Genomic DNA, 26086 nt, shown 5'->3' on the forward strand with positions numbered 1-26086 from the left:
TGAGGATTCAACACTTACTCATTCTCCCTCTATTGCCCTCCCCCCAATTGTAGTCACAGTTTACTTTTTGGTTAAATCAATATTAAGTGTTTACATAAATATACCTTACTATGATTATGTTTGCTTTTTTATATCATCTTTTTTAACCTGGAGTAATTATGCAATTTTTATTTTCTTAGGTTTCTATAAATATGTTTCTATTGCAAAAGTTCCCCTAAATTTTCTGTGGTTTTTAAAAAAATTATTACAAATGCTCTGTGATAAATTACCACAAATTTAGTGGCTTAAAACACCAATTTATTATCTTACAGTTCTGAGATCAGTACTCTGGAAATGCATCTCACTGGGCTAAAATCAAGGTGTGGGCAAGACTGTGAGACTGTGTTCCTTCCGCAAGCTCTATGGGAGAATCATTTGCTTGCCTTTTTCAGCTTCTAAAGCTTTCCCACTTTCCTTGGATTATGAACCCTTTCTTGATCACTCCTACCTGACCATTTTCTAACTCTGACCCTCCCACCTTCCTTTTATAAGGATGCTTGCATTAACATTGGGCTCACACTAATAATCCAGATAATCTCCCCATCTCAAAATCCTTAACTTAATCATAGATGTAAAGCTCCTTTGACACAAAAGAGTAACATATTCACAGGTTCCAGGGATTAGAACATGGACATATTTTGAGGGAAGGAGCGTTATTTGACCTACCACAGGCTCCAACAGATCTGGTGAACAGATCTGTATCATTAGATTATCTACCAGTTCCAAGCTCTGAGTCTTTTGGGGCCTTTTACATGAGATTTGGTTCCTTCTGGTTCATACCCACTTGGTGGGCACGTAGGCTGTAGCTTCCTGTGGTGTGCTAGGTGAGGAAGGTGCTGTGCCAAATGTACATTTTTGTCACTTGTGCAATACTGTCTCCTCTCCTACTCTCTTTGTTCTTATGATTTTAAACCCTTTTTAATCCAGCACTCATTTTATTGGGGATCTAGAAAAAAAAAGGTAATAAACAAGTGTGGTCAAGTGTGATCATGTTTATCTGGTAGTTGTCTTTCATGCAAACTTTCATAATAGGGATTTTTGTTTTTCTTTTTATGGAGCCAAGAAGGAAGAGTTTTGACTGTAATTCGGGCAGGTGAGTTTAATTTGAGTGACAGAGCTAATTTTCCACAAAGTTTTGTGCAGGACCTGCTGTAGGGATTTCTCTTTACTTCAGTGACAGCTAGTGTGGCCTGATGGGAGAGCAAGGGTTTAGGAGCCAAGCAGAATTCCGTCTGTTCCCGACTCTGCAGCTTGCTACCTCCACAACCTCTCTAAGCCTCAGTGTTCTCATCTGTAAAATTGGGATAGGAATAATCAATCACTTACTGAGTGCCTGGCTCACAGGAAGTGCTCAGTTATGGCAAATCAAATTTTAAATTGCTTTCAAGTCAAGCCTATTGGGTGACAAGGAGTGAGATGTGAGTCTATAGTCAAGATCCTGTACCATAGAAACAGCTTCCAGAATCTACGATCTGTGCTGTGAGGCTTCCCAATTTGTCTCTAAGTATTGTTGCTTTGACGCTGAATGGTGTAACTCTCTGCTGTTTTTTCCCCATTTCAGCAAGGGCCTCCGGACCTAGCAGCCATGACAGCCCCAGACCTCCTGCCATGTACCCCAACCTTCTCATCTACTGCACTTGCTGGGACCCCTGGAACTTGGGGCCACAGAAGCCAATCAAGACCCCTCATCCACCACGAAAGACCTGCACAGGGAAACCCAAGTAAGGGTGACTTGGAATGGACTAAGGCCTGAAGACTTGAGGTCCATTGCAGCCCTCTTTCTCTCACAAGATTTCCAAAAACAATGTGGTAGCAAAAATCACAAGAGGGCCAGAAAGCCTAGCTTTGCAAGACCTTCCCTGCCAGGCTGCTAGCTGCATGTTGCTCTTGCCAGTCCGGCCTAGGCTTAGTGTCATTTTAAATGAGGACATCTCAGCTAGATGGGCAGAGGAAGGGGGTCTTCCAACCAAAGGGCCCCATGGCAGTAGACCCTCCATATGGGACCAAGAGCTTTGGGAATTGGGGGACAAGCTGTGTTGCCAAGCCAGGGACCGCCTAGGACAGTGAACAAGTGTCAAGGCATTCGGCCTGAGGTTGCCAGCCCGCATATTCCAATTCTGGGTCACTGTGAAGATCTGCCTAATCTGGCAATCCATAAACAGGTTTCTGAACTTCCAGTTCTCTCTCTTTTGCTATTTATTTTTTTTCCTTTCAGGCTAACTCTTCCCTCCTCCAAATTCAAAAAAACAAAACTATGTCCAACCAACAGGAAAACCTGTTGTCTCCCCAAAGTATGTATTTGCATGTCTATAGGGTGGGAATGGTTTGAGTTTGAGGGATGCGAATGAAACAGTCTCCCTCCATGGCCTCACATGCCTACCTAACTTGAACTAATTGCTGCCGGGAATGTCAGAGAATTGCCAGAACCCGCCATGATTTCCACCAAACCTAGGTCCTACCTATAGATCCTGCACCCACAGCTTTCCAAACCTCTACAGATGACCTCCCAGCTGACCACTGTTTCCTGCCCTAGAAAGGGCACAATTCCACAATCCCTGATGCTTGTCTCAGGCAAGAGCCTCCTATTGGTGGTGTTTCACCCTTTTACTGATTACTTTCTTGTGTCTAAGATTTCCTGTAAATTGCAATTCTGTTTTTACATTTAAGCTTTTAGCCATATTTTATAAGCTTAGATATGTAACTTACTTTATGTCTTTGCATGAGTCTTTGTGTTTCATTTATTTGGAAAATATTTATTGAGCAACTATTATTTGCTAAGCACTGTTTCAGGTATGGGAAACAGCAGTGAACGCAACAAAGTCTGTGCTCTCCTGGGACTTGCAGTTATTATTTTATGTATGGCGATCAGGAAGAGATCCTCTGTAAAGGGGACAACCAGAGCCACACTGACATCTGGGACAATTATTCCAGGCAGAGGGAGCAGTACAAGGGCTGTGAGAAGGAGCTTGCTTGGCAAATCGGGCCCTTTCCAGGAAAGCGAAGAGGCCAGTGTGGCAGGAATGGAGGAACTAAGGATAGAGCAGTGGGAGTTGAGCTCAGCCAGGTAACGGAGGTGGAGAATATGGCAGAATAATGGTCCTCAAAGATGTCCATGTTCTAATCGCTGGAAAATGTGACCATGTTCTCTTACTTGCTAGAGGGGAATAAGATTGAAGATGGAATTATGTTTGAGATGGGCAGATTATCTTGGATTATCTAGCTGGGCCCCATGTAACCATCAAGGTCCTTATATGTGAATGTGAAAGTCAGAGCCTCAGAGAAGGAGATGTGACAATAGAAGCAGAGATTGGAGTGGTGCAGTTCTTAGCTTTGAAGATAGAGGAAAGGCAAGGGAGCGCACTTTCTCCAGAGTCTCCAGGAGGAGCACAGCCCTACCAACACCTTGATTTCAGCCCAGTGAAACCTACTGAAGACTTTGATTTCTAAAACTGTAAGGTAATGAATTGTTTAAAGCCACTAACCTTAGAGTAATTTGTTACAACAGCAATAGGAAATTTATACAGTGAAGTTTGCTGGCCACTGTAAGGACTTTACCATTTACTTGCATTTTGAACGGACTAATTGGGCTACTGCATTGAGAATGAGGACTGCAGTGGCCAAGAGCACAAGCCTTGGGGAGGCCAAGGGAGGCCAGGTATGATGTAATTGCAGGGACCCAGCAGGGAATGATGGTGATTGAACCTGGTGGAAACTGTAGAAGCGGTGAAAAGTGGTCACATTCTAGCAATATTCTGAAAGTAGGAAGCATAGAATCTGCTAATGGGATGGGTATAAAGTAGGAAGTAAAAACAAAAGGAGTTGAAGCTGACTTCAGGATTTTTGGCTGAGTGACAGGATGGATGGAGCTGCCATTTTCTGTGATTGGGGAAGACCGTGGGAGGTGCACATACATAGGGGATTGAGCTTAGGCAGTTCAAGATATGTCTTAATAGCCAAGTGGCAGTATCAAGTAAGCTGTTGGGTAAACTGGTCGGAGAGGTCTGGGCTGTGGGTACACATCTGAGAGTCATCAGCATATGGTACGTAGAGCCCTGCACCCAGCATATGGTGAGTCCTGCTGGATTATTAGCCTGCATCTTGGTGCCAACGAAGGCAATTGTCTCATGGAGTGGTGGTGGCAAAGCCTGAGGGGAATTGGATCCATTCGTAAAAAGGGATGCGCTGAATGCCTGTGTCAGTGAAACAGTTCCTTCTGTGTGCTGGCACCCTGCTGCGCCCCGCCGGGGCCATCTCACCCTGGAGCTCATCTAACTTCCGTCTTAATGGTCAAGCTCAAGGCCTCTTGTTGGGAAAGACCTCACTAACACCCACACCCCTGCTCTTACTGCCGACGTTAGGCCCTGCCAACATTATTCTCCTCCGGCTTTGCAATCGAGTGAGGAACACTTTGTGAGTATTTAAAAAATTCTCTGTCAAAGACCTGCTGATTATATTTATAACTTTCCAGTGAGATCTTTCAAAACAAATTATTCCCTGAAACATGCTGTCTTCTAAGACCAATTCAAAGAAGACACACTTGGTCAATGTAGCCTCTCCTGGGGTCTCCATGGCAGCCTGCCTTCAAGTCTGTCCAGACAGCACTGGGAAAGGGAGATGGAGCAGCCAGGCACTGGAGGCCCGGGGCTCCCGGCCTCACTCTTGGGAATAGCTCAAGGAGACATGACGCGACCTTCAAATGGGGACAGGAAGAAACTGCTCACGCGTCAACCTTTACCATGGGCCTCAGTCCTCAAACACGCCATCTCAACTTTCTGAATTACATCCTTTTTGTAAATCCTATCACTTTCTTGCAAACATATAATAGGCTTTTTGTGTTAAAGCTTTTAATTCTTTTTTTTTTTTTTTTTTTTCATTTTTCTGAAGCTGGAAACAGGGAGAGACAGTCAGACAGACTCCCGCATGCGCCCGACCGGGATCCACCCGGCACGCCCACCAGGGGCGACGCTCTGCCCACCAGGGGGCGATGCTCTGCCCATCCTGGGCGTCGCCATGTTGCGACCAGAGCCACTCTAGCGCCTGAGGCAGAGGCCACAGAGCCATCCCCAGCGCCCGGGCCATCTTTGCTCCAATGGAGCCTTGGCTGCAGGAGAGGAAGAGAGAGACAGAGAGGAAAGCGCGGCGGAGGGATGGAGAAGCAAATGGGCGCTTCTCCTGTGTGCCCTGGCCGGGAATCGAACCCGGGTCCTCCGCACGCTAGGCCGACGCTCTACCGCTGAGCCAACCGGCCAGGGCTAAAGCTTTTAATTCTTAAATGTGAACTATAACTCAATTGTTGTGACACTGTTTCAGCCATTCTTGGAGTTATTGTTTTTGTTTTTTATTATATCAGGAGCCTTGAAAAATGGCAGTAGCTGGGTGCTCTCAACCCCTAAGAGACACAATTAGTAAATCATTTTTATCTGCAGTTCTTTTTTTTATATATATACATAAAGTTTTATTAATTTTAATGGGGTGAACTAAGTAAATCAGAAAAAAACAAGAACTGCATGATTCCATACATTGGTGGGACATAACATGTCCAGGTTATCTTGTCATTCAATTATGTTGCATACCCATCACCCAAAGTCAGATTGTCCTCTGTCACTTTCTATCTAGTTTTCTTTGTGCCCCTCCCCCTCCCCATTCCCTTCTCCCTCCTTCCCTTCCCCCACCCCCCGTAACCACCACACTCTTGTCCATGTCTCTTAGTCTCGTTTGTCCTATAAAACATGGAGCTCTATGTTGACATACAAGTCTTCAAAGAAGGAGGAACTGCTGAAATAGTTCATTAGCAGTTGTCCCTAAGACAGCAGTCTTTATAGTGGAAACACCATAAGTAAATATTTGCTGTTTGTATATAGATTAAAGGAGGAATATGGCAAATGCTGAAAAGCCATGATAATGGCATATATTTCTAGTCTTTGAGCTGATTTTAAGTTGACTGTTTCAGTATAAAGTTGTCCATTGATTTGCAAAAGCAATTTGCCATTTAGTGGAAGTTTCCCAGAGTCATTGTTGTTGATCCTTTGAAAAAAAGGAACAACAATAATTTTGAGGCTCAAAACCTATAAGCTGTAAGGGTCACCTATGCCCCTTGATAATCAAGGATGCGACAAGATCAAAATATGGAAGTGTATTCCATGGGCTATTGGTTCAATGTGCCCAAGCTGTAGCTGCTCTTGTACCAATCTAGCAGCTGCCCTGAGTTTCTCCTGAGAAAGGGGCCATTGGTTTACCCATACAGGGTTATCTGATTTCCAAGTAATTGGGTCTGCACAATGCATTATTGGGGTAGCAGGAGCTACCAAGGCCCCTATGCTAAATTTTGATATCCTAATCCACACCTTCTGGTATGCAGTTCTTTATGGCACTTAACTCCTTTTCTTCTTCTATTTTCAGTATTATTATTATTATTTTGACTCTTTTTCTCTCTTAAATGAAAATATCACCTCTCATTTCATTTCTTTTGGTACAGAGCACTGTGGTTTGTGTATATTAACCACTCACTGAATTCATTAAGTGAGAAAATGTGAAGTGCTTTGATTGATGTCAACAGAGTCAAAATCTGGTCAGTGTAATTGGAGTATTCTGATAACAGGTTGACAAGGACAAAAAGTAAAGATGAATCATTCTAGATCTATTTTTTACTTTTCAATGAGAGAAACAAATGATCTGACGAAGTGGATGTCTTTGTGGCTACACGCTGACCCTTTCAGAAGTGCTAACGCTGATGCAATGCTGTGGAAGGTCTCAGTTTGCTCAATGAGATATACTAACAGCAAAAAAAGAAACTCAAATTCACGGTCAGCTTTTTAAAGCGACTCAGGGAACCTAGTGGTCCACCCACAAGGCTTTTCTAAATTCAGAGAAAACAAATCAAATTGTCACTGTGGATAGTTGAATTGGGAGCATGTGACTGATTTGAATTAAGTTGCATTTTAAATGGTTTTAAATCTTTTAAATCACATGTGGGCTTCATCACATTATCAGTATATATATTGTACACTTACGTCCGTTTTTTAACATACAGATTTTTTTTTTTTTTTTGCCAGTGAAAGTTAAAATCAAAGGTTGGTGATTGCATCTAAAGTAGCTGCATCTTACAATGGTTTTCTCAAGAGAGTCCTCAGTGCCTCTCTGAAGGTCCCACTCTGGGGGTGGGAGATGTGAGATCTAAACCGGACCAGTGGTTATTGACCAAGTAAAAGTGCTTCCACCAGGAAATGTCCTCCCAACACCACTCCGCACATCCCGAGTCAGCTGTAGACTCTGACCAGGCCCACCCTGGTAACCAACTCCACAACCCTTAGTGGTGCTGTGGTTGCTTTGATCACGAGGAAATAGAACTTCTGGAGCAGGTTTCAGTTCTCTCTTCACAGTAATTCCCCAGTGGTGTGCATACGTGTGTACATGAGTATATGCTGAGGCCAAGGGGAGAGACCCTAGCAACATATACCTAGGCCTACCTGTTCATGTCAGCACATCAGAAGGTAATTACCTTTCAGCCTTCTAGGTGAACTTCCTTATGAATACTCTTTTAAAAATTGTTTATTTTATTGATTTTAGAGAGAGGAAGTGGGGGGAGAGAGAGACAGAAACATCAATCTTGTCCTGTATGTGCCCTGACCAGGGATTGAACTGGCAACCTCTGTGCTCCAGGACAATGCTCTAACCAACTGGGCCATCTAACCAGGGCCTTATGAATACTCTTGATATTTGTGTATCTAATATTATACTCATGTTTCTGTACCTGAAAACTAAAATTCATTATGATCTCAAAATAGTAACTAACATTTTGCTAGCCTGAGTTATCTTAACTGGCAATTTCAGGGTCATAGAACACCAAATTCTGTGCAAATGCGAAGAGAGGTGCAGACAACATACATGTCACTAAAAAAGTGTGCATTTAAGATTATACACCATCCTCATAGGAGAGCCCTTTATGTCTTTATTTACTCCAAATCTCTTTGGCCCTTATTTTAGGCATGGTTCTTCTATTAGACTAGTATTTGATTTCCCACTTTTTTACTGCCATTTTATCACAACCTGTGTACCAATTATCCCTGGTCCATTAAATAGTCCCTATTTTCTAAAGTATAATATTTTGAGAGCTGAAAGGTGCCTCAGAGATCATCCCAGGAATGTCACTTTTTACAGATGAGTGGTGGGGTCAGGGCACAGCTCCTGAGCTTGGAAATTCTCTTTGTTCTCCGGTTGCTTCTGAGCATGCCTTTCCCTTGCAGAGTGAAAAGCCACTTAGGAAAACAAGAGGAGAGCAAAGATTTACCTTCGGTGAGTAAAAACGAAAAAAGATGGTGGAATTAACAGTTATTGCGTACCTACTGTGTGTGGGCATGGGGCTTTTAACATGTACTTATTTCATTGAATCTTTGCAATGATCCTATGAGGAGATACGGAATTACTGCATATATTGTGTGGCTAAGTGTCAGGATCAGGACTTGAACTCGGCTCAGCCAGACTCCAGAGAGAGTGTTTAATTACTTCTCTGCTGCCTTGTTTAGGCCAGGAACAGCTCATATTCAGATGCAGGAAACCCTCTCCCACACTTGGGAATCCACAAATGCTGGGTGAGGAGCCACCGGCACACCCGAGGGGGGCAGGGCAGAGCATACTGGAGAGAGATGGGAACCAAAACCTGAAGGACCCTGACAGCTGCCTGAGGTTTGGGCCCAATCCTTTTGGTGTCTGGGAGCCATTATGGGTCTGACACAGGCATGCGACCAGATAAGATTCACAGTTTAGAAAAACACCCTCTGGGGGGATATAATTGGTGCTTTTTACTACTTTCTGTTTTTATCTATTTTCCTTTCTCCCCCACAACCCCCTCAAAAAATCATGCAGTCCCTTAATGGGCAGGGAAAAAATAAACCAAACTGTCATAACCTTCCAGGTAGAGAGGATGATGAACTTAGGGAGCCAGACTGAAGGTGGAGAAGGCCGCTGGGAAGTTATCTCCAGAGCCAAAGAGACAGACGGTGTGGCCTTGGGCAGGGGCGGGGCAGGGGTGTGAGAGGAGAGGATGAGGATGAGATACATTTAGGAGATGGCAGTGGCAGGACTTGTGACCTGTAGGGGCGTCCTGCACAACTCTAGAAGGTACAGTTGTATCCAGGTTTATGACGGCTGGTTGCCCTGCCCAGATCTGTGACTTGGCATCTAGTGAGGGACAGAGGAGGAGCTGACTAAAAAAATTTTTCTGCAACTGTGCTAGACATTTTCTCATGTGTTATTTTGTTTTATCCTCATGAAACCCCTTATTTTCTGATGAGGATACTGGGGCACAGAGATGTTGTAGAACTATGGTGACAGAGTCAGGATTAAAACTCAGGCCTGTCTAAATCTGAAAATGGAGAGATTTCCACAATGCTTCATTGCCTCCTGGCTCTGGACATGATAGAGAACCAACAGGAGGAACGAGACTGGGGCGTAGAGTAGGGGGTGGCTGTCAGTAGTTAGGTTTTAGAAATGTTGAGCTCGAAAGGCCTATGGAAACATCTAGGATCCAGTTGAGTCTTGTGATTGAATCTCAGTAAAGAAGTCTAGAGTATGAGTGAGTGGAAACCTGGGGAAGGCACAGGAAGGACTTGGGCCCTGGAATCCCATCTCATGTCTCCATTTCTAGATGTGAGTAGGGCACTGGTAGATTTGGAGGAATCTCAACACTCTGCAATATTATCTTACTTTCCACCTTGATATTCAGGAAGTAATCGATGTGTCACCTGACTGTCGCCTCTTTCAGAATAGGGAGCAGATTTCTGTCACCTTCGGAGATGAGATGTTTGATAAGAAAAGGCGTTCGAAGTTAGAGATCATGGACAAAGTCAAAATTCCCAGGTAATATCTTTGGACCAACATGCAGCTCAAACCTCTCCCTGCCTGACTGGGCCTGGCCTTAAGGGGAAGATTCTAATGTCTACTCCCAGTCACAGGGTCCCTGCCATGGAGGTACCGCAGGTCACTTCACGCCTCAGCCCTGAGCCTGATCCTCTCCACCTCTCTGCTCCAGTCCCATTCTGGTCAGGATAAAGGTCAAGTCAGGCAAGCTGCTCTGGAGAATGAATGGGTGTAGTGTAATTCATACTAAAGGAAAGTGATTTTTCCTGAATGTGATGAGCTAATAAATAAATATTCATAAAATAGTCCAAATTTGTTGGGTGAGAACTAAAAGTAAAGTCAAGGTTTCTGGGAGGCCCAAGTGTGCACCCCCTTTTCATTATGTCCAAAGGTACCACTCAGTTCATGCCTCTGGCAGATGCAGCAAGGAAGAGTCTGGCCTAACTCCATCCCAGTTGAGTACACTGTCATCCTCCATCATTCAAGCCCCACCCACCCTCTGTCCTCCAGTGCCCTGTAAAGCCACATCCTTTTCATTCTCCCTCCTAAATCTCTCATTCCTTCTCCTTCCCCATCTCTTACTTCCTATCTGCATTATTGCAATAGCTTCCCAGTAAGTGTCTCTTCTTTGAGCTTTGAATTGCTGTGAAAATCACTTTTTCAAAGCAGAAATCTAAAAAACCAACAATAACAACAGAACATACACACACACCTACCTATTTGTAAGTGTATAGAAAGGATACAACTAAGCTATTAGCAGTGGTTTCATTAGGGAAGAAATTCACACTGGGGATAAGGCTGAAGAACACATAAGCCCACTGTTGAGAGAGGCCATGTATGGAGTCACTGTGATCTGACTTGGCCTAAAGAAACCAAACTCCAGTCTCTGTCTTCCCTCCAGGGAAACATTCAGGCCTCGTTTTCTTTGCCCTGCTCGTCCAAAGCTCTCTGCGGGAAGAGATGGGCCATATACCCACAGTCAAGCCAGCACCCTCAACCATCTCTTGGCCTCAGTAAGGAAGTTGTCACCAGTTGTGGCATAATAAAATAGTATAGCCCATACCTGTTTTATTCCCTGGTAAAGCTGTGAGTATTGTTTATATCAAAGATCGTGTTAAGAGTTCCCTAATTGTTCAGCTTCCTCATACCCTTCCTTCTTTCTCATAGTTTGATGCCCTCTCCTCCAACATCCTTTTGTTTTCTCGGCCTCTCAAATCAAGGATCTCTTTTCTGCTGTACTTCACACAGCACTGCCTAATACCCTGTTTACCCCAGCTCAACCAAATAGAGCTGAATAATCTTAGACAGCACAGACGTCCCAGACCTAGAAGCACAGAAAACCTTTATCAAGTCTGAAAGCCACTCCCTTAAATCCCCGCCTCATCCAGTTTTGACCCATTCCTTGTCTATGGTCCACTGTCAACATCAATACTATTCCCCACCTTCTCATTTCCTAACTTTTTTAACTATTCCCCCCTCCATTTCAACTATCATTACCACATCAAGGTCAAACCCTAATACATTTCTGACATATTCCTCTTTCCCTTCTATTCAAGGCCACCAAACCACCCTGCTTAGTTCTGACTAGCTTACCCGAAAGGCCATATTTGAGTCTCAACCATCCTATTACAAAATTCCTTCTCCCCACCCTTCTCCCCCTTCTCACCAACCTTGGTGACGGTGGAGCAGGGGCAGGAAATGGCTCAGCTCTCACCAGGCCACAGCCACTCATGCTCAGGAAGGGGCATGACTGGCATGAAATAGAAGCTCTGTGGCTGATTGAAGAATTACTTATCCAGTAGGACTGATATCATCACTGACCTAGAAGAGCAGATCTCAGAGCTGACAGGGATAATAGAGCAAATGAACAGGGACCACCAGTCTACGGAAAAATTGGTGAGTAATCCTTAAGTCAGCTGGCATCTCTATGGGTCCAGGAAAGTCCAAGATTTTCAGATCACCTGCTATCTGCCAGGCATAATGCCAAGTACTTGACTCATGGGAGCCACATTGTCTAGGTGAGAGCTCTGAAGATAGGACCACGGTCACCCAGTAGTATATCTCTCTCCATCCTCATCCATAATTGCAAGAACTCAAGTCCTTTCTCAAGGCCTAACTCAGTTTCTGGTTCTGGTAACATGGGCATGTTCAACACTACTGTTCTCTTCACTCTAGGTCAGGGGTCCCCAAACTTTTTACACAGGGGGCCAGTTCACTGTCCCTCAGACCATTGGAGGGCCGGACTATAAAAAAAAAACTATGAACGAATTCCTATGCACACTGCACATATCTTATTTTAAAGTAAAAAACCAAAATGGGAACAAATACAATATTTAAAATAAAGAACAAGTAAATTTAAATCAACAAACTGACCAATATTTCAATGGGAACTATGCTCCTCTCACTGACCACCAATGAAAGAGGTGCCCTTCCAGAAGTGCGGCGGGGGCCGGATAAATGGCCTAAGGGGGCCGCATGTGGCCCGTGGGCCGTAGTTTGGGGACCCCTGCTCTAGGGGGTGCCAGCCATTTCCTGCCTGGTGGTGAGTTAATGTTCAGAGGTTGTAGAGGCTCTTACTTAGAGCACCAGCAGTCAGGGCTGCCTGCGTTACTCAAAAGCTACCCAGAAGCGTCCAGCAACCACTTCCTGTTGTTATTGAAACTACCAAAATCCACACTTCAGATTCTGCTGATGTCAGTTGCACTCTTTGAGTTTTCTGGGGATTGTGGTGACACCCCCTTTAGACTTTGCCATCTATTTTATTATAGTCTCTTCTTACCCACTTCAAGCAGTTGTGCCTGGTGGCCTGGGCTGGAGTGATAAACTAGAGTGATAATAAGAATCTCTCTCTCTCTCTCTCTCTCTCTCTCTCTCTCTCTCTCTCTCTCTCTCTCTCACACACACACACACACACACACACACACACACACACACCTATTGTACTGAAACCCACTTGAAAAGGTTGAATTCCTAGCAAGCCAATCCCTCCCCCCTTCATATGTTCCAGATGCTTCTGAATCCTATAGGAACCCAGTTTATGACTCAGACTGAGCCTGTCCCGGGTACTGAGTCATTACTATATTTATCTGACAACCCTGCCAGGTTAATGATTTCTTTCTACAGAAAGAAATTTGAGTCTCAGGAAGTTGAATAATTAACATAACAGTATTTACCTTTATTGGGCAAAATGCTCAGTTTCACTCACTAAAGCATCAGTCCTGCTGAAGACATATTTAGAGATTATTTCCATGGAGGGACCACAGATTGTAATTCTTAAAATTCTCCCACCTGTAAACACCCCAAACTGTTGTGTGACGCTGTGGAAGGGAGGAGTCCTGGTACCACAGTTTAGTCAGAGAGGGACAAGGACAAGCCCTGGATCCTGGTCTCAGCTAGCAGTCAGCGCAAACTGGTTTGGAAGTGTCCATTCCTCCTGAGACAGTGGCCAGAGGACCTGATGTGTTACAGCGGAGGGTCATCTCTTATAAGTGAGAAAATCCTGCCTCTGTGACACAGCAGTTCTGCCCGTGACAATTCATTAACACTGGATTTAAAGTCTATTGGTCTGAGTCTTGGACCTCTTTGGATCTTCCAGGACAAGCCCTTTGTTCAAGAAATGATTGTTCAATTGAATTATGTATCCGAAGGTTCAAAGGCCGCACTCCTACAAAGAGACTCCAGTCTGGCAGAGGAAACCAGACCTGCTCACAAAACCTGGTAGTGGCAGCCTGACCTGTGGTGACACAGTGAATAAAGCAGTGACCTGGAATGCTGAGGTCACCAGTTCAAAAACCTGGGCTTGCCTGGTCAAGGCACATATGGGAGTTGATGCTTCCTGCTCCTCCTCCCTTCTCTCTCTCTCCCTCCCTCCCTCCCTCCCTCCCTCCCTCCCTCCACTCTCTAAAATGAATTTTTTAAAAAAGATAAATAAAATCTTTTTAAAAAACCTGGTAGTGACAGAGATGGTTTCCATGTACCAACACTACATACTGATTCCATACTGAACCACCTAGAGCAAGGCTAGTTCTTTCCCCTCACTAACAATGGAGAGACGTGGGCAGGGGGTGTACCCCACGAAGGAGAGGGCTTCTCCGGACTGGGAGTGGAGTCCTCAATCTTGTGTGGCTAACGATGGGCTCATTTTCAGCTCTTCAATAAAATGAAGCTCCACTGTGCTGAGCTGAAGCAGGACTTTGGAAAGAAGAACAGGTATGTTTTCTGGCACAGGCCCTTGTGTGCGGAAGGCCCAGGGCTCCTGCGTCCTTGCGGGACCAGCTCACGGGGATTTCAGACCGTGCCAACAGAGCTGGGCGGCTGGGCTCAGCGAGACGAGATGCCTCATCTCATCTGGAGAGCGGGATAGTTTGATTTGAGGCCACTCAAATGTAGCACAGAGAAGGTTATTCCTGGTTTGTATATACTTTCTCATACAGTTATTTCATTTTCATTATAATATCCCTTTTTGTTGATTGCTGAGAAGAGCCATTTTTTATTCTATATGAGATGTCTGTGGTAAAAAACAACAACTGTTGTTCTCAGCCCAGGCTCCTCCTCCTCTTCCTCTTCTCTTATTGCTACTCACCCGGCTGCTGGGTCTGGCCTGGCAAAGTGGGAAGAAGGTATGGGAGGAGCAGGAGCCAGAACCCTAAAGATGAACCAAGGGGAACTAAAGGAGGTGTTGTCTGTGTGGTGAGGAAGCCCACATGATAATCCCCTTCATGCTAACCCCTGGGCACCAGAGGAGCCTCAAGAGCCCTTATGGACAGAAGTCTTCCTAACTGAATCATAGACTTACTTAAAAAAATTTTTTTAGCCTGACCAGTGGTGGCACAGTGGATAGAACACTGACTTGGGACACTGAGGTCCCAGGTTCAAAACCCTGAGGTTGTCGGCTTGAGCGCACACTCACCAGCTTGGGATCATAGACATGACCCCGTGGTCACTGGCTTGAGCCCAAAGATCTCTGGCTTGAAACTCATGGCCACTGGCTTGTGCAAGGGGTCACTGGCTCAGCTGGGGCCCTCTGTTCAAGGCACATATGAAAAAGCAATCAATGAAAAAGAAAGAAAGAAAGAAAAAGTAATCAATGAACAACTAAGGTGCTGCAACTACAAGTTTTACGTCTCCTCTCTCTCCCTTTCTGTCTGTCTGTATCTCTCTCTTGCTCTCTCTCTCTAAAAAATAAATAAATGAGCCCTGGCCTGATGGCTCGGTTGGTTAGAACATCGTCCCAAAGCAGAAAGGTTGCTGGTTTGATTCCCAGTCAGGGCACATACAGAAACAAATCTATGTTTCTATCCCTCTGTCTCTCCCTCACACTGCTGGCCCATTCCTCTCTTAAAAATAAATAAATAAATAAATAAATAAATAAATAAATAAAATTTAGTTTATAATTAACTTATTTTATAATAGACTTTTTTTTAGATCAGTTTTAGGTTCTAAATTACAATGTAAGGTGCAGACAATTCCCATATACCCCCTTACTGCACACTGGCACACCTACACCATTATTGACATTCTGCACTACCATGGTGCATTTATTACAATTGATATACCTGCACTGACACATCATTAGCATCCGAAGTCCATAGTTTACATTAGGGTTCACTCTTGGTGTTCTCAAAACACAGTCTATAGGTTTTGACAAATGTATAATGCATGTACCTACCATTATAGTATCACATAGAATAGATTTACTGCCTTAAAATCCTCTGTGGTCTGCCTATTTATCCCTCTCTCCCCTCTAACCCTAGCAACCACTGCTCTGATCTTTTGATTGTATCCATAGTTTTGCCTTTTCCAGAATGCCAGATAGTTGGAATCATACGATTGCAGCCTTCTCAGATTAGCTTCACTCACTTACCAATATGTATTTAAAGTTTCTTCATGTCTTTTCTTGGCTTGACTGCTCATATAGCCTTTCATTTTAACACTCATCTTGAACACTAGAATGGAGGTTGAAGAGACCTTGGACTCTAAGATTATCCAGGGAGCTAATGTAGCCACAATTTCAAGACTGTGCTCTTAGAGAGCATCTATGGCATCCATTGGCCTCATTCAAATAGTGATTGGTGAAAACAATAGTTCTTTTCCCCTTCGTTGGATGGATGCCCAGAGAATGTATCAAAAAGTGTGGGTTCTGCCTGACCAGGCGGTGGCGCAGTGGATAGAGTGTCGGACTGGGATGCGGAGGACCCAGGTTCGAGACCCTGAGGTCGCCAGCTTGAGTGCAGGCTCATCTGGTTTCAGCAAAGCTCACCAGCTTGGACCTAAGGTCACTGGCTTGAGCAAGGGATTACTCGGTCTGCTGATGGCCCACGGTCAAGGCACATATGAGAAAGCAATCAATGAACAACTAAGGTGTCACAACGAAAAACTGATGATTGATGCTTCTCATCTCTCTCCCTTCTTGTCTGTCTGTCCCTATCTATCCCTCTCTGACTCTCTCTCTGTCTCTGTAAAAAAAAAAAAAAAAAAGGTGCGAGTTCCCTAGCCTGCACACCAGCTTCCTGTGTGAGGGAGGAGGGATGGGATCAGGTGAATATAACAGCTCAGCTCAACTCTGGACTTCTTTTCACTGATGACTGTGGCCTTCTTCCGGGGTCCCATAGGGAGCTCAAGGAAGCTCACGCAGCAGAGCTCAGGGAGTTGGAGAACAACTATAAAGAGGCCTTAACAGCAGAGAAGTTGGCTGCCCAGGAAAAACTAGGTATGTTCAGGACCTGGAAGAATGACCACAGTGAAGGGAGGGTACTGGCCATGTGGGTGTAGGCTGAGGAGCTCTCATGGCAGTGGATGGGCTATAGCTAGACTATCCAGGTTTCCTCCTGAAACTCAGGGAGAGGGAGTGGTTGAGAATGAAACTGAAGATAGAGAAGCTTTGTCTACCAATGTCCTACACCCAAGTTTTGGAATACAAGCAAGTCCCTTAATATCAAGTCTCAGTTTTCCCATCTGGGAATTGAGGACAATAATACTTGCCTTTATCAAAGTGAGAAATCACTTTTTAAAGTACATTTAAAGTTCTGCAAATATAATACTATTCTAATTCAACAAGTTTCCTCGCCTGCAAAATAATGGTGTTTTATTAAATTCTAACTGTCATACTATGATTTGTAAGACCTTATAGTCCATATGGGTGCGTTGGCCATTTTATCCCATTGTTTATGCTGCCATTGAGAAGAAGAAAGCGTGTGTTCTTCAAAATTCTGAGTTTATAGATTAATCTCCACAGAGAGAAGAAATTCTATAACCTCCCTTTCTATTGCCTTTTTAAATATCACTTTTTAATGGTGGTATTTATACCTGGCTGACTTCCCAGTTTTTTAAAGAGAACATGTATTTAAAAATCAATGTACCCTAGGAAGTGTTACTTTAAAAGAAGAGAGGCCTTGGTCAGTAATTCAGTGGATAGATCGTTGGCCCCGCATATGGATGTCCCGGGTTCGATTCCCAGTCAGGGCACACAGGAGGGGCAACCATCTGCTTCTCCTCCCTTCCATCCCCTTCTCTCCCTCACCATCCCCTTCTTTCCCTCTCCATTCCCTTCTCTCCCTCTCCATCCCCTTCTTTCCCTCTTTCCCTCCACAGCCAGTGATTTGACTGTTCTAGCATGGCCCCAGGCACTGAGTCTGGCTCCATTGGAGTGGATCAGCCTCAGGTGCTAAGAATAGCTCATAGCTCGGTACTAGAGCATCTTCCCCAGGCTGTGTTGCAGGGTGGATTCCAGTTGGGTCACATGTGAGAGTGTGCCTATCGCCTCTCCTCTCTCCAAAAAAAAAAAAAAAAGGAGAGAGGCAGGTGCCTGCTACAAGACTTTGCTTCTCTTCTTTCAAAGATTCAGGGTTACCCTGGGGCTTAGTTTTCAGACCTGTTGTCCATCAGAATCACCTGAAAAGCATGTTTTAACAGATCCTGGGCCTCTCCTCTAAGAGCTCAATGCCATAGGTTTAGGGTAGGGTCCAGGCATCTGAGTTTCTAATAAGCTTCCAGAGGATTTTACACCATGGCTTCACTGCCTAGGGCAGGGTCCCCAAACTACGGCCTGCTGGGGGGGGGGCGCATGCGGCCCCCTGAGGCCATTTATCCACAGCCCCCCAACCCCCGCACTTCTGGAAGGGGCACCTCTTTCATTGGTGGTCAGTGAGAGGAGCATAGTTCCCATTGAAATACTGGTCAGTTTGTTGATTTAATTTACTTGTTCTTTATTTTAAATATTGTATCTGTTCCCGTTTTGTTTTTTTACTTTAAAATAAGATATGTGCAGTGTGCACAGGGATTTGTTCATAGTTTTTTTTTATAGTCCGGTCCTCCAATGGTCTGAGGGACAGTGAACTGGCCCCCTATGTAAAAAGTTTGGGGACCCCTGGCCTAGGGGATGAGTCTGAGGTGGGAGCGTTGTGCAAGAGAGCTCGTATTTGAATGTGAGAGTGTGCATTTCAGAGCGGCAATAACGACCTCACTGTTCTCCTTTTGTCCAGAGGAGATGGAAAAGGAGTACAAGTATGTGAAGACCATGTTTCATATATACCAGGTGAGATGCAGAGCTCCTGTTGGGTTATAAGAATAAGAGAAGCAAGGCTCAGTCTCTTGCTTGATGATGTTGGGATGAATCTAGAGCTCTGGCTCAGGAAATAATTTTGTTAGATACCCAGTGCCCTTGGATCTAAATGGCACGCACTAACTGCACCCAGGGAGAAGAGTGGACCTTCAGACTGTGATGGTTCTCATGTGTGAAAAGTCAATCACCCAGATCCTAAAGAAACCCATTGAAAAATGTGTCTGTGATTACAAAAGTAATACCTGCTCAGTGTTTATATATCCTTCATATATATATATATATATATATATATATATATATATGAAGGATATATAAACGAACAACAGCAATAACAAAAAGAAAAAAACTATCACCACCCGAAGACAGCAACTGTTAATATTTGTACCTTGTGACATCCTTGATTCTTTGATTTTAGTAGCATGTTGTGTCAAAGGAATAACCATTGTAAAGGCCTTTGATACATTGGGCCAAATTGCCATCCAGAAAGACTGTATCACTCTGCACTACTGCCACTAAGCAGAACATCCCAATTCTCTAGCCATCTCAGAACATAACCCATTCATTTAATCAGCAAATTTAATGGAGGCCCGGGGACAGAGTGAGAGCAGGACTTTTTCCCAGAGGGACAGGACTGTGAGAGGTAGGGAGTGGACCACGAAGGGCTGAGGCAGCAGACCTCCATCCTCTGGGGACCAGCTAATCCCAGTCCGCCCAGAACTTTTAATGGGTTTTAGCACTGGGAGTCTGGAGTGCCAAGAAACAACCCAGTCCCAGGTGAACAAGGATAGTGGGTCATGCTATCACAGGAGGGAATCAAGTTCCACAGCAGCACCACTTCTGAAATTCAATTTACCATGCACAATTTCAGTTTTAAGCTTGTATCCAAAACACATTTTTTCAAGATGTAGCTTGATACAGCCTGATGCAGTCAGGGAAAACGCCACAGGCCAGACCTAAGAGAAACTCAGCTTGATGAACAAGTAGGCTGCCCCGATTCCCTGTGTATACTTTGTGTATGGTTCCATCGGGGCCTCTCGGAGTTCAGTCTGGAGACTGAGCTGCCCACCAGTCTTGAAAATGATGAGAGAAGCCCTGTTCAAATGGCCACAATTACAAATGAGTTCTGATGCCAGGCCCAGTGTGAATTCTGCTGCTAACCTGATGAGGAAGGGAGTCGGGATTCTGAGGCCTGACTGGCAGCATCCAGGGCCGGGCCTTCCCCAGGCTGAGGCCCCACCGTCATGGGGTCTGAGCCAACCAACAGGGGCTGACCGCTGGTTAGGCTTATTCAATTTCAACCACAAAGGAAGTCAGATTTGCTGAGGGAAATAGACGGCCTCTGAAAAACATCTTATTATTTTCTATGTGTTCAAATGAAGTACCAGGCATTTCCCTTGTTTCTCTGTGTGCTATTTATGAGTGATTCATGATTTAGCAGGAGTTGATATGTTGATATGTGAATCTTCAACATGGGGAGCCTTACCTGTCTTCAAAGGAGGCCCAGTTCTGGCAGGCGAACACCCTGCAGAGTCTGACTTTCAGGCTTCTGCAGCTCTCAGGGGGGCTGGGCTGGATTTTACCAGTCACCCGTGTAAAATCCCCCACCCCACCCCGCGAGGGTCCCAGGTGAGGGAAGCTGCAAAGGGCCCAGGCCCGGGCCTTGGGCCAGTGTGCTGCCTTTCTCAGGCCCCTTTTCTTCATGGTGCCTCTGTGCCTCCACAGGACAGCATTCATGATGAATTGGAAGATAAGTGGTCCCAGAAGAAGGCCAAATGGGAGAAGGATGAGAAACTGGAATGGGAAAAGATCCTGCTACAGCAAAGTGAGTGCCCAAACTTCTGAGTTCTGGATGACCAGGGCACCAAAAACTGCCATTGAACTTGACTCAAAGAAGGTGACCTTGGATTCACTAAGGGTGATGGGTCACATGGCTAGACTCCTGAATGAAAGGGAGTTTTTAAGAAATTGCTGTAAGAATGGAGTCTTTTATGAAGTTCAGCTACCGGAGGTTCTAAGCTTACACTTTCTAAAACTCACTGATTCCAAGTTTGACCATCATAGGCTAGAGCAAGTTTTGGGACCTCTGTAAGAATATGAATTTGTTATCTCCAAGATGACTCCAAAGTTCCAGAAAAAAAGTTCTTAAATTAGGTTTCAAATATTCAGTTCTTGGGGAAGGGGCAACAATCCATTGTACTGGATTGTACTCTGTTCTCACACCCCACCAAGTAAGCCATATTTGATACATATATATCTAGATAGAGATATATATTAAATTGAGATATAATTGCTATAACATTGTATAAGTTTAAGGTATACAATATTGATTTGATACATTTATATACTGCTATATATTTTTAATATTTCCAACACTGGGCACAGAGTTTGGATCATACAAAATGCTCTGTAAGTGACCCTTCTACACCTACTGAGCATCTTTTGTTTTTGTTTTGTTTTTTAAGTGAGAGGAGGGGAGACAGTGAGACAGACTCCCACATGCTTCCTGATCAGAATCTACCTGGCAACCCCATCTGGGGATGATGCTTGCATCAACCGAGCTATTTTTAGCACCTGAGGCTGACTCTCAGACTAACGAGCTTTCCTGAGGCCTACAGCCAACACTGGAACCAACTGAGCCACTGGCTGCAGGAAGGAAAGAGGGAGAAAAGGGAGAGAGGTAGAAGAGAGAAGCAAATGTTTGCTTCTCCTGTATACCCTGACCAGGAATCGAACCCGGACATCCATACACCAGGCCAACACTCTATCCACTGAGCCAACCAGCCTAGGCCCTGAGCATCTTAATAAATGGGAAAAGGAGAGAGGAAGTTATGAAGTCTGTTCCCTGGCCTAGAGGATTAGTTGATGTAGGAGTTGGGCCTTTACAAACTTATTCCACATCCTACCCCAACCTAATTCATGTCAAATATAGTTGATTTTAACAAATTACTAACTAAAATGCAGATACTCCCTGAGAAAGTTAATTCTTAAGGCCATTCCTACCCTGGTGGGGATGCTAGGCTGCTGGAAGATATCATGAAGACCCTGGAGTTAAGGCTTCTTAATGGAGCTGCTCCTGTTTGAGGCTTTGCCTTGAATTCTGACATAGCACATAGCCCAGGTCACCTCCCAGACCCCTAGCTACTCTAAGTACAGTCACACCATGTTGTCAGAGTTAAGATGTTACAACCAGTGTTGGAAGACCAGGCTTTAGCTGCTTTAGTGAGCCCCGGGGTTGCCTCCTTATCCATCCCAGCACTGTGATGCTGAATAAGAAATTTGTGTTAGCCCCTCCCCCTCCTTCTTCCTGCTCAGTGTTGATTGGGTCTCTGCTGGCAGTTACTGCAGCCCCCCAAAACCTACCTCTATCCCAGGCTAAGTGCAGAATAAATTTTATTGCTTGAAAAGTCATGTTAGCCAAGAGCTGTGTTTTAAGATAAGGATATTCAAGAAAGAATAGTGGTTACTTTAGCAGAGAGAATAAACAAAATAATAAGCAACAGATCTAAAATAAGCTACACGAAGGAACAAGAAACATGAGAGGTAGATCCCGTCGTGTTGACCTCGCTCTCGAGTACCTCCAGGTGTTCGTCAGAGGCTGAAGACCAGGTTGAAAGCACCTTGGGTTTGACCCAGTCTGGACTTTCTCTTATTTGTAAAGAGTCTGGTTTTCTCTCTGCATCTGTTTTTCCCCCACATTTACATATGTATGTGATTTCCTCTCACCTCCACAGAAAGGAAAATAACAAAAAAGTTTGAGTTAGAGTCAGAAGAGGAAAAAAGGAAACTGAATTACTCCTACAGTGCTGTCTTTGAGAACATCAATCAAGAGAAGGAGGTAATGAGGCCAGAGCACACAGGTGGTTGAATGTGCCGTCTTGATGGGAGATGTGGTTCCCAGGTGTGCCCTGGGAAGTGGGCAAGCTTTTGTCTCCCTGGGAACATTTATCCTTTCCCAGCTTCCCTGGGAAATGTGCAAGTATACAGACAGTCTTGCTGCCTTTATCTAGATAGCCACACTACAAGGTTATTGGAATAAAAATTATAATTAATAGGGAAATACTAGAATGTGAAATATATACAGAAGCTGCAATTCCCTATTTTGCCAAAATCCCAGTCTCTGAATGTTCTTTCCATTCTTGAGTATGCCTGAAGAGAAAAAGTATTCTTGCAAATTAAACTAAGCAACTTTGGTCATGTACACATCTTAGTAAATAAGGGTAGCCCCCTAAAAGTTAAAGGTTGTGAGGGTTAGCTACTCCTGTGAGTCACCCCTCTATAATCTTGACACTGATAACAGGTAATAATGAAAGCTGGTCTCAGACCAAATTCTACCAAACACATGGACATCTCCTAAACAAACACATTAGCCAGCAGTTCCAAGCAGTTATACCACCAGTTCTCTGAGTTTTGGGGTGCGTGAGAAATTCATCCTAGATATATGTGATGGTATTAACAGAAGTCGGCCCCTGTAATCATTCTGTAATTATTGTAGTCTGCATCAGGCAACCCGAGCTCCTCCCAGGCAGGACACAAGACCGTCTGGGGGTCATTTTGGGGTCTTAAACCCCATTCCTAACTGCAAAAGCTACAAGCTTTGTCAGATTCTTGTACCTATTTAATGAAAAGTGGAGAGTGTCTCTCAAGTATTTTAGATATCATGAATATTCCTTTTTTCCCCCAAGTGAGAACAGGGGAGATAGAGAGACGGACTCCCACATGCACCTTGACCGGGGTCCACCCGGCAACCCCTGTCTGGGCTAATGCTCTGCTCATCTGGGGCCATGCTTGCAACGGAGCTATTTTTATATCTGAGGTGGAAGCTCCATGGAGCCATCCTCAGCACCTGGGACCGATGTGCTTGAACCAATTAAGCCACAGCTGTGGGAAGAGAAGAGAAATGGCGAGGGTGGAGGGTGGAGAAGCAGATGGTTGCTTCCCTTGTGTGCCCTGAATGGGAATTGAACCTGGGACATCCATACAGCAGGCAAATTCTACCACTGAGCCAACTGGCCAGGGCCAGAATATTCCATTTTTAAGAGCCCATTTCTAACCATTAATTGAAAAGCCAGTAATTTCACCAATAAAAGCCCACTTAAAACACTTTACTGTGTCACTGAGCAAAACAACAATGAAGCAATGGGGTGCACTTGCAATAGTGCTTCTGGGGTCAAGAGAGCTCAGATGTCTGAATAAGAAAGAGCAGCAATTCCTCTGAGTGGGGAGAGATGTGTTCGCCTGCATGCATTTCCTCTTCCTCTAGAGACACTGGCTATAAATCTGTAAATGACTGTTCTCTCTCTCAAGTAAATTTTGCACTTAGCAAAATGCTCAGATGTTAATTGTACAGTTTGATGAGTTCTGACAAACGTATATACCCATGTGACCAATACCCAAATCAAGATCAAGGATATTCCTCAACCCAGAAATCATGCTAGTGTTCCTTTCCAGTTAATCTCTATCTCCCTCAAGATTTGCCCCCAAACAGCTGCTCCTTTGATTCCTACCACCACAGATTATTTTTTCTTATTTTTAAACTTCATATAAATGGAATTGCACAATATATGCTCTTTTGTATATAGCTTCTTTCCCTCAATATAATGTCTGTGAAAATTATCTATTTGTTGTTCATATCAGTTATTTCTTTCTTTTTTATTTTTCAATAGTATTCCTTTAAAGGACTATCACACAGCACATTTACCATTTTCCTGTTTGGGAGGTTTTTGGTTGTTTTCATTGTTTCACTTGTACAAATTAAGCTTCTATAAATATCCTGTACAAGTACTTTTGTTAACATATGTTTTTATTTCTCTTGGGTAAGCCTAGGAATGCTATTACTGGATAGGGTAGGTATAAATTCAACTTTATAAGAAATTACCAAACTGTTTTCCACAGTAGTTGTACCATTTCACTCTTGCATCTTAATATATGAGAATTCCAGTTCTTCTATATCATTGACAACAGTTAGTATTGATACTCTTTTAATTCTGACCATTCCAGTGAGTATGAAGTGGTATTTCATTACAGTTTTAGTTTCCCTAATGACTCAATATGTTGGACAATTATTTATATGCTTATTGGATTATATTCATCTTTTTTTTGTGAACTGTCAGTTTAACTCTTGCCACTTTAGAAAAATGTGGGTGGGTTATCTTTTTATTATTGATATGTAGAAGTACTTTTTGTATTACAGATACAAGTTCTTTGTCAGATATATGAGTTCCAAATTCTGTCTCCAGCCTGTGGTTATAAATGTCCTGTACAAGTACCTTTTTATTTTGTTCATACTGTCTTCCTATGGCAGAAGTTTTTAATTTTAATAAAGTCAAATTATCAATATATTTTTATGGTTACAGCATCTTGTTTTTTCTTTATGAAATTGTTTCCTATTCCAAAGACATGAAGACATTTTAAAATATAATTTTAGCTTTCATAATTCTGTGATCCATTTTGAATAATTTTTGTGTGTGAGGCAGAGGACATAGGTCATTTTTTCCAGATGAACATCCAGTTGTTCCAGAATGATTTAAGAGAAAAAAATAGAAAACACTTTTCTTTCTCCATTGAGTTGCTTCAGTGTCTTTGCTGTGTTTGGGAAGGAGGGTAGCTGGGCGCATCATTCTGTTCTGTTCAATTACTCACCTTTACTTGGGCCAACAACACATTGTCTTAATTACTGTAGCTTGAAATCAGGAAGTAAAGATCTTCTAATTTTGCTCTTGTTTTTCAAGATTATTTTGGCTTTTCTATATTCTTTGTATTTCTATATATAGATTTTAGAATTGTCAAGAAAGGCTGCTGGTATTTTGTCTGAAGTTGCATTGAATATAAAATTCAATTCGTGAGGAATTGCATATGCAACAGTATTAAATCTGCATACTAAGAAGAAAAGCCTTTGATGAGAATATTTCTTTTACTATTTGTCTGTGAACTAAGGTTGAACATAAGTGAGATTTTCATTTTTTAACTTTAACATGTGATATCATGAGTTTATAGTGTGTGCTTCATAAAGCCCACATCTAAACTTTGCTAAATATATTGTAGTTCTGAATCCTATTCTGGTTTTCCTAGCTTTTAAAAGAAGTGCCAGAACCCCATTACTGACCTTTTCCAAATAAAATTATTTTTAGGAGCTCTTGAAACAACATAAAAAGGATACCTTGCAGTTAGAGGAGTTAAAAAAGGTCAAAGAGGTAAGCTTTCTAATTTTTTTCTGTGGCATTAGCATCTTACAAATACATTAGTAAAATTATATACTCAATAAAATCGAATCAACGATAATTTTCCCCAGGCCCATAAAAAATAGAAGACCTAAAGCTGAGTTTGCTAGACTCAATAAGTCAAAAAGGATTTCAGAACTATCTGTAAAACAAAGCATTTGGTGTCACTTGGTGTCTTTTTTTAAAGCCTGATAGTAACAAATATACGAGCAATATACTGTGTGATCTTCAATGTCAAAAGGGTCTTGAATAGTAAAATGCCAGATTTTTTTTTCTTTAACCTCTGAAACAATACTGCCCCCTTGGAACTTTAACTCTAAGTCTGTCTTTAAAACTCGAAGTGTACCCTTCCTCAACAGCCTCATCAAGCAATCCTCTCCTTTTGAGACTTCCATGTGGGGGACACCGGGATGGA

At 43.4% G+C, this 26086-nt stretch overlaps 1 protein-coding gene across 1 annotated transcript in view; it reads left to right on the top strand.

The window, feature by feature from the left end:
• Window positions 1-1104: 1104 nt before the first annotated feature.
• Window positions 1105-26086, top strand: part of FLACC1 (flagellum associated containing coiled-coil domains 1) — a 28667-nt gene continuing 3685 nt past the window's right edge. The window contains exons 1-12 of the mRNA XM_066281063.1: window positions 1105-1132; window positions 1601-1759; window positions 2258-2330; window positions 8283-8331; window positions 9761-9894; window positions 11697-11790; window positions 14042-14103; window positions 16506-16603; window positions 18375-18427; window positions 20177-20276; window positions 22186-22289; window positions 25582-25644. Of these exons, the coding sequence (XP_066137160.1) occupies window positions 1648-1759; window positions 2258-2330; window positions 8283-8331; window positions 9761-9894; window positions 11697-11790; window positions 14042-14103; window positions 16506-16603; window positions 18375-18427; window positions 20177-20276; window positions 22186-22289; window positions 25582-25644 (942 nt within the window). The 5' untranslated portion in view covers window positions 1105-1132; window positions 1601-1647. The remainder of the gene's footprint in view (window positions 1133-1600; window positions 1760-2257; window positions 2331-8282; window positions 8332-9760; window positions 9895-11696; window positions 11791-14041; window positions 14104-16505; window positions 16604-18374; window positions 18428-20176; window positions 20277-22185; window positions 22290-25581; window positions 25645-26086) is intronic.

This window comes from Saccopteryx bilineata, chromosome 5, assembly GCF_036850765.1.
Source record: "Saccopteryx bilineata isolate mSacBil1 chromosome 5, mSacBil1_pri_phased_curated, whole genome shotgun sequence".
Classification (NCBI taxonomy): Eukaryota; Metazoa; Chordata; class Mammalia; order Chiroptera; family Emballonuridae; genus Saccopteryx; species Saccopteryx bilineata.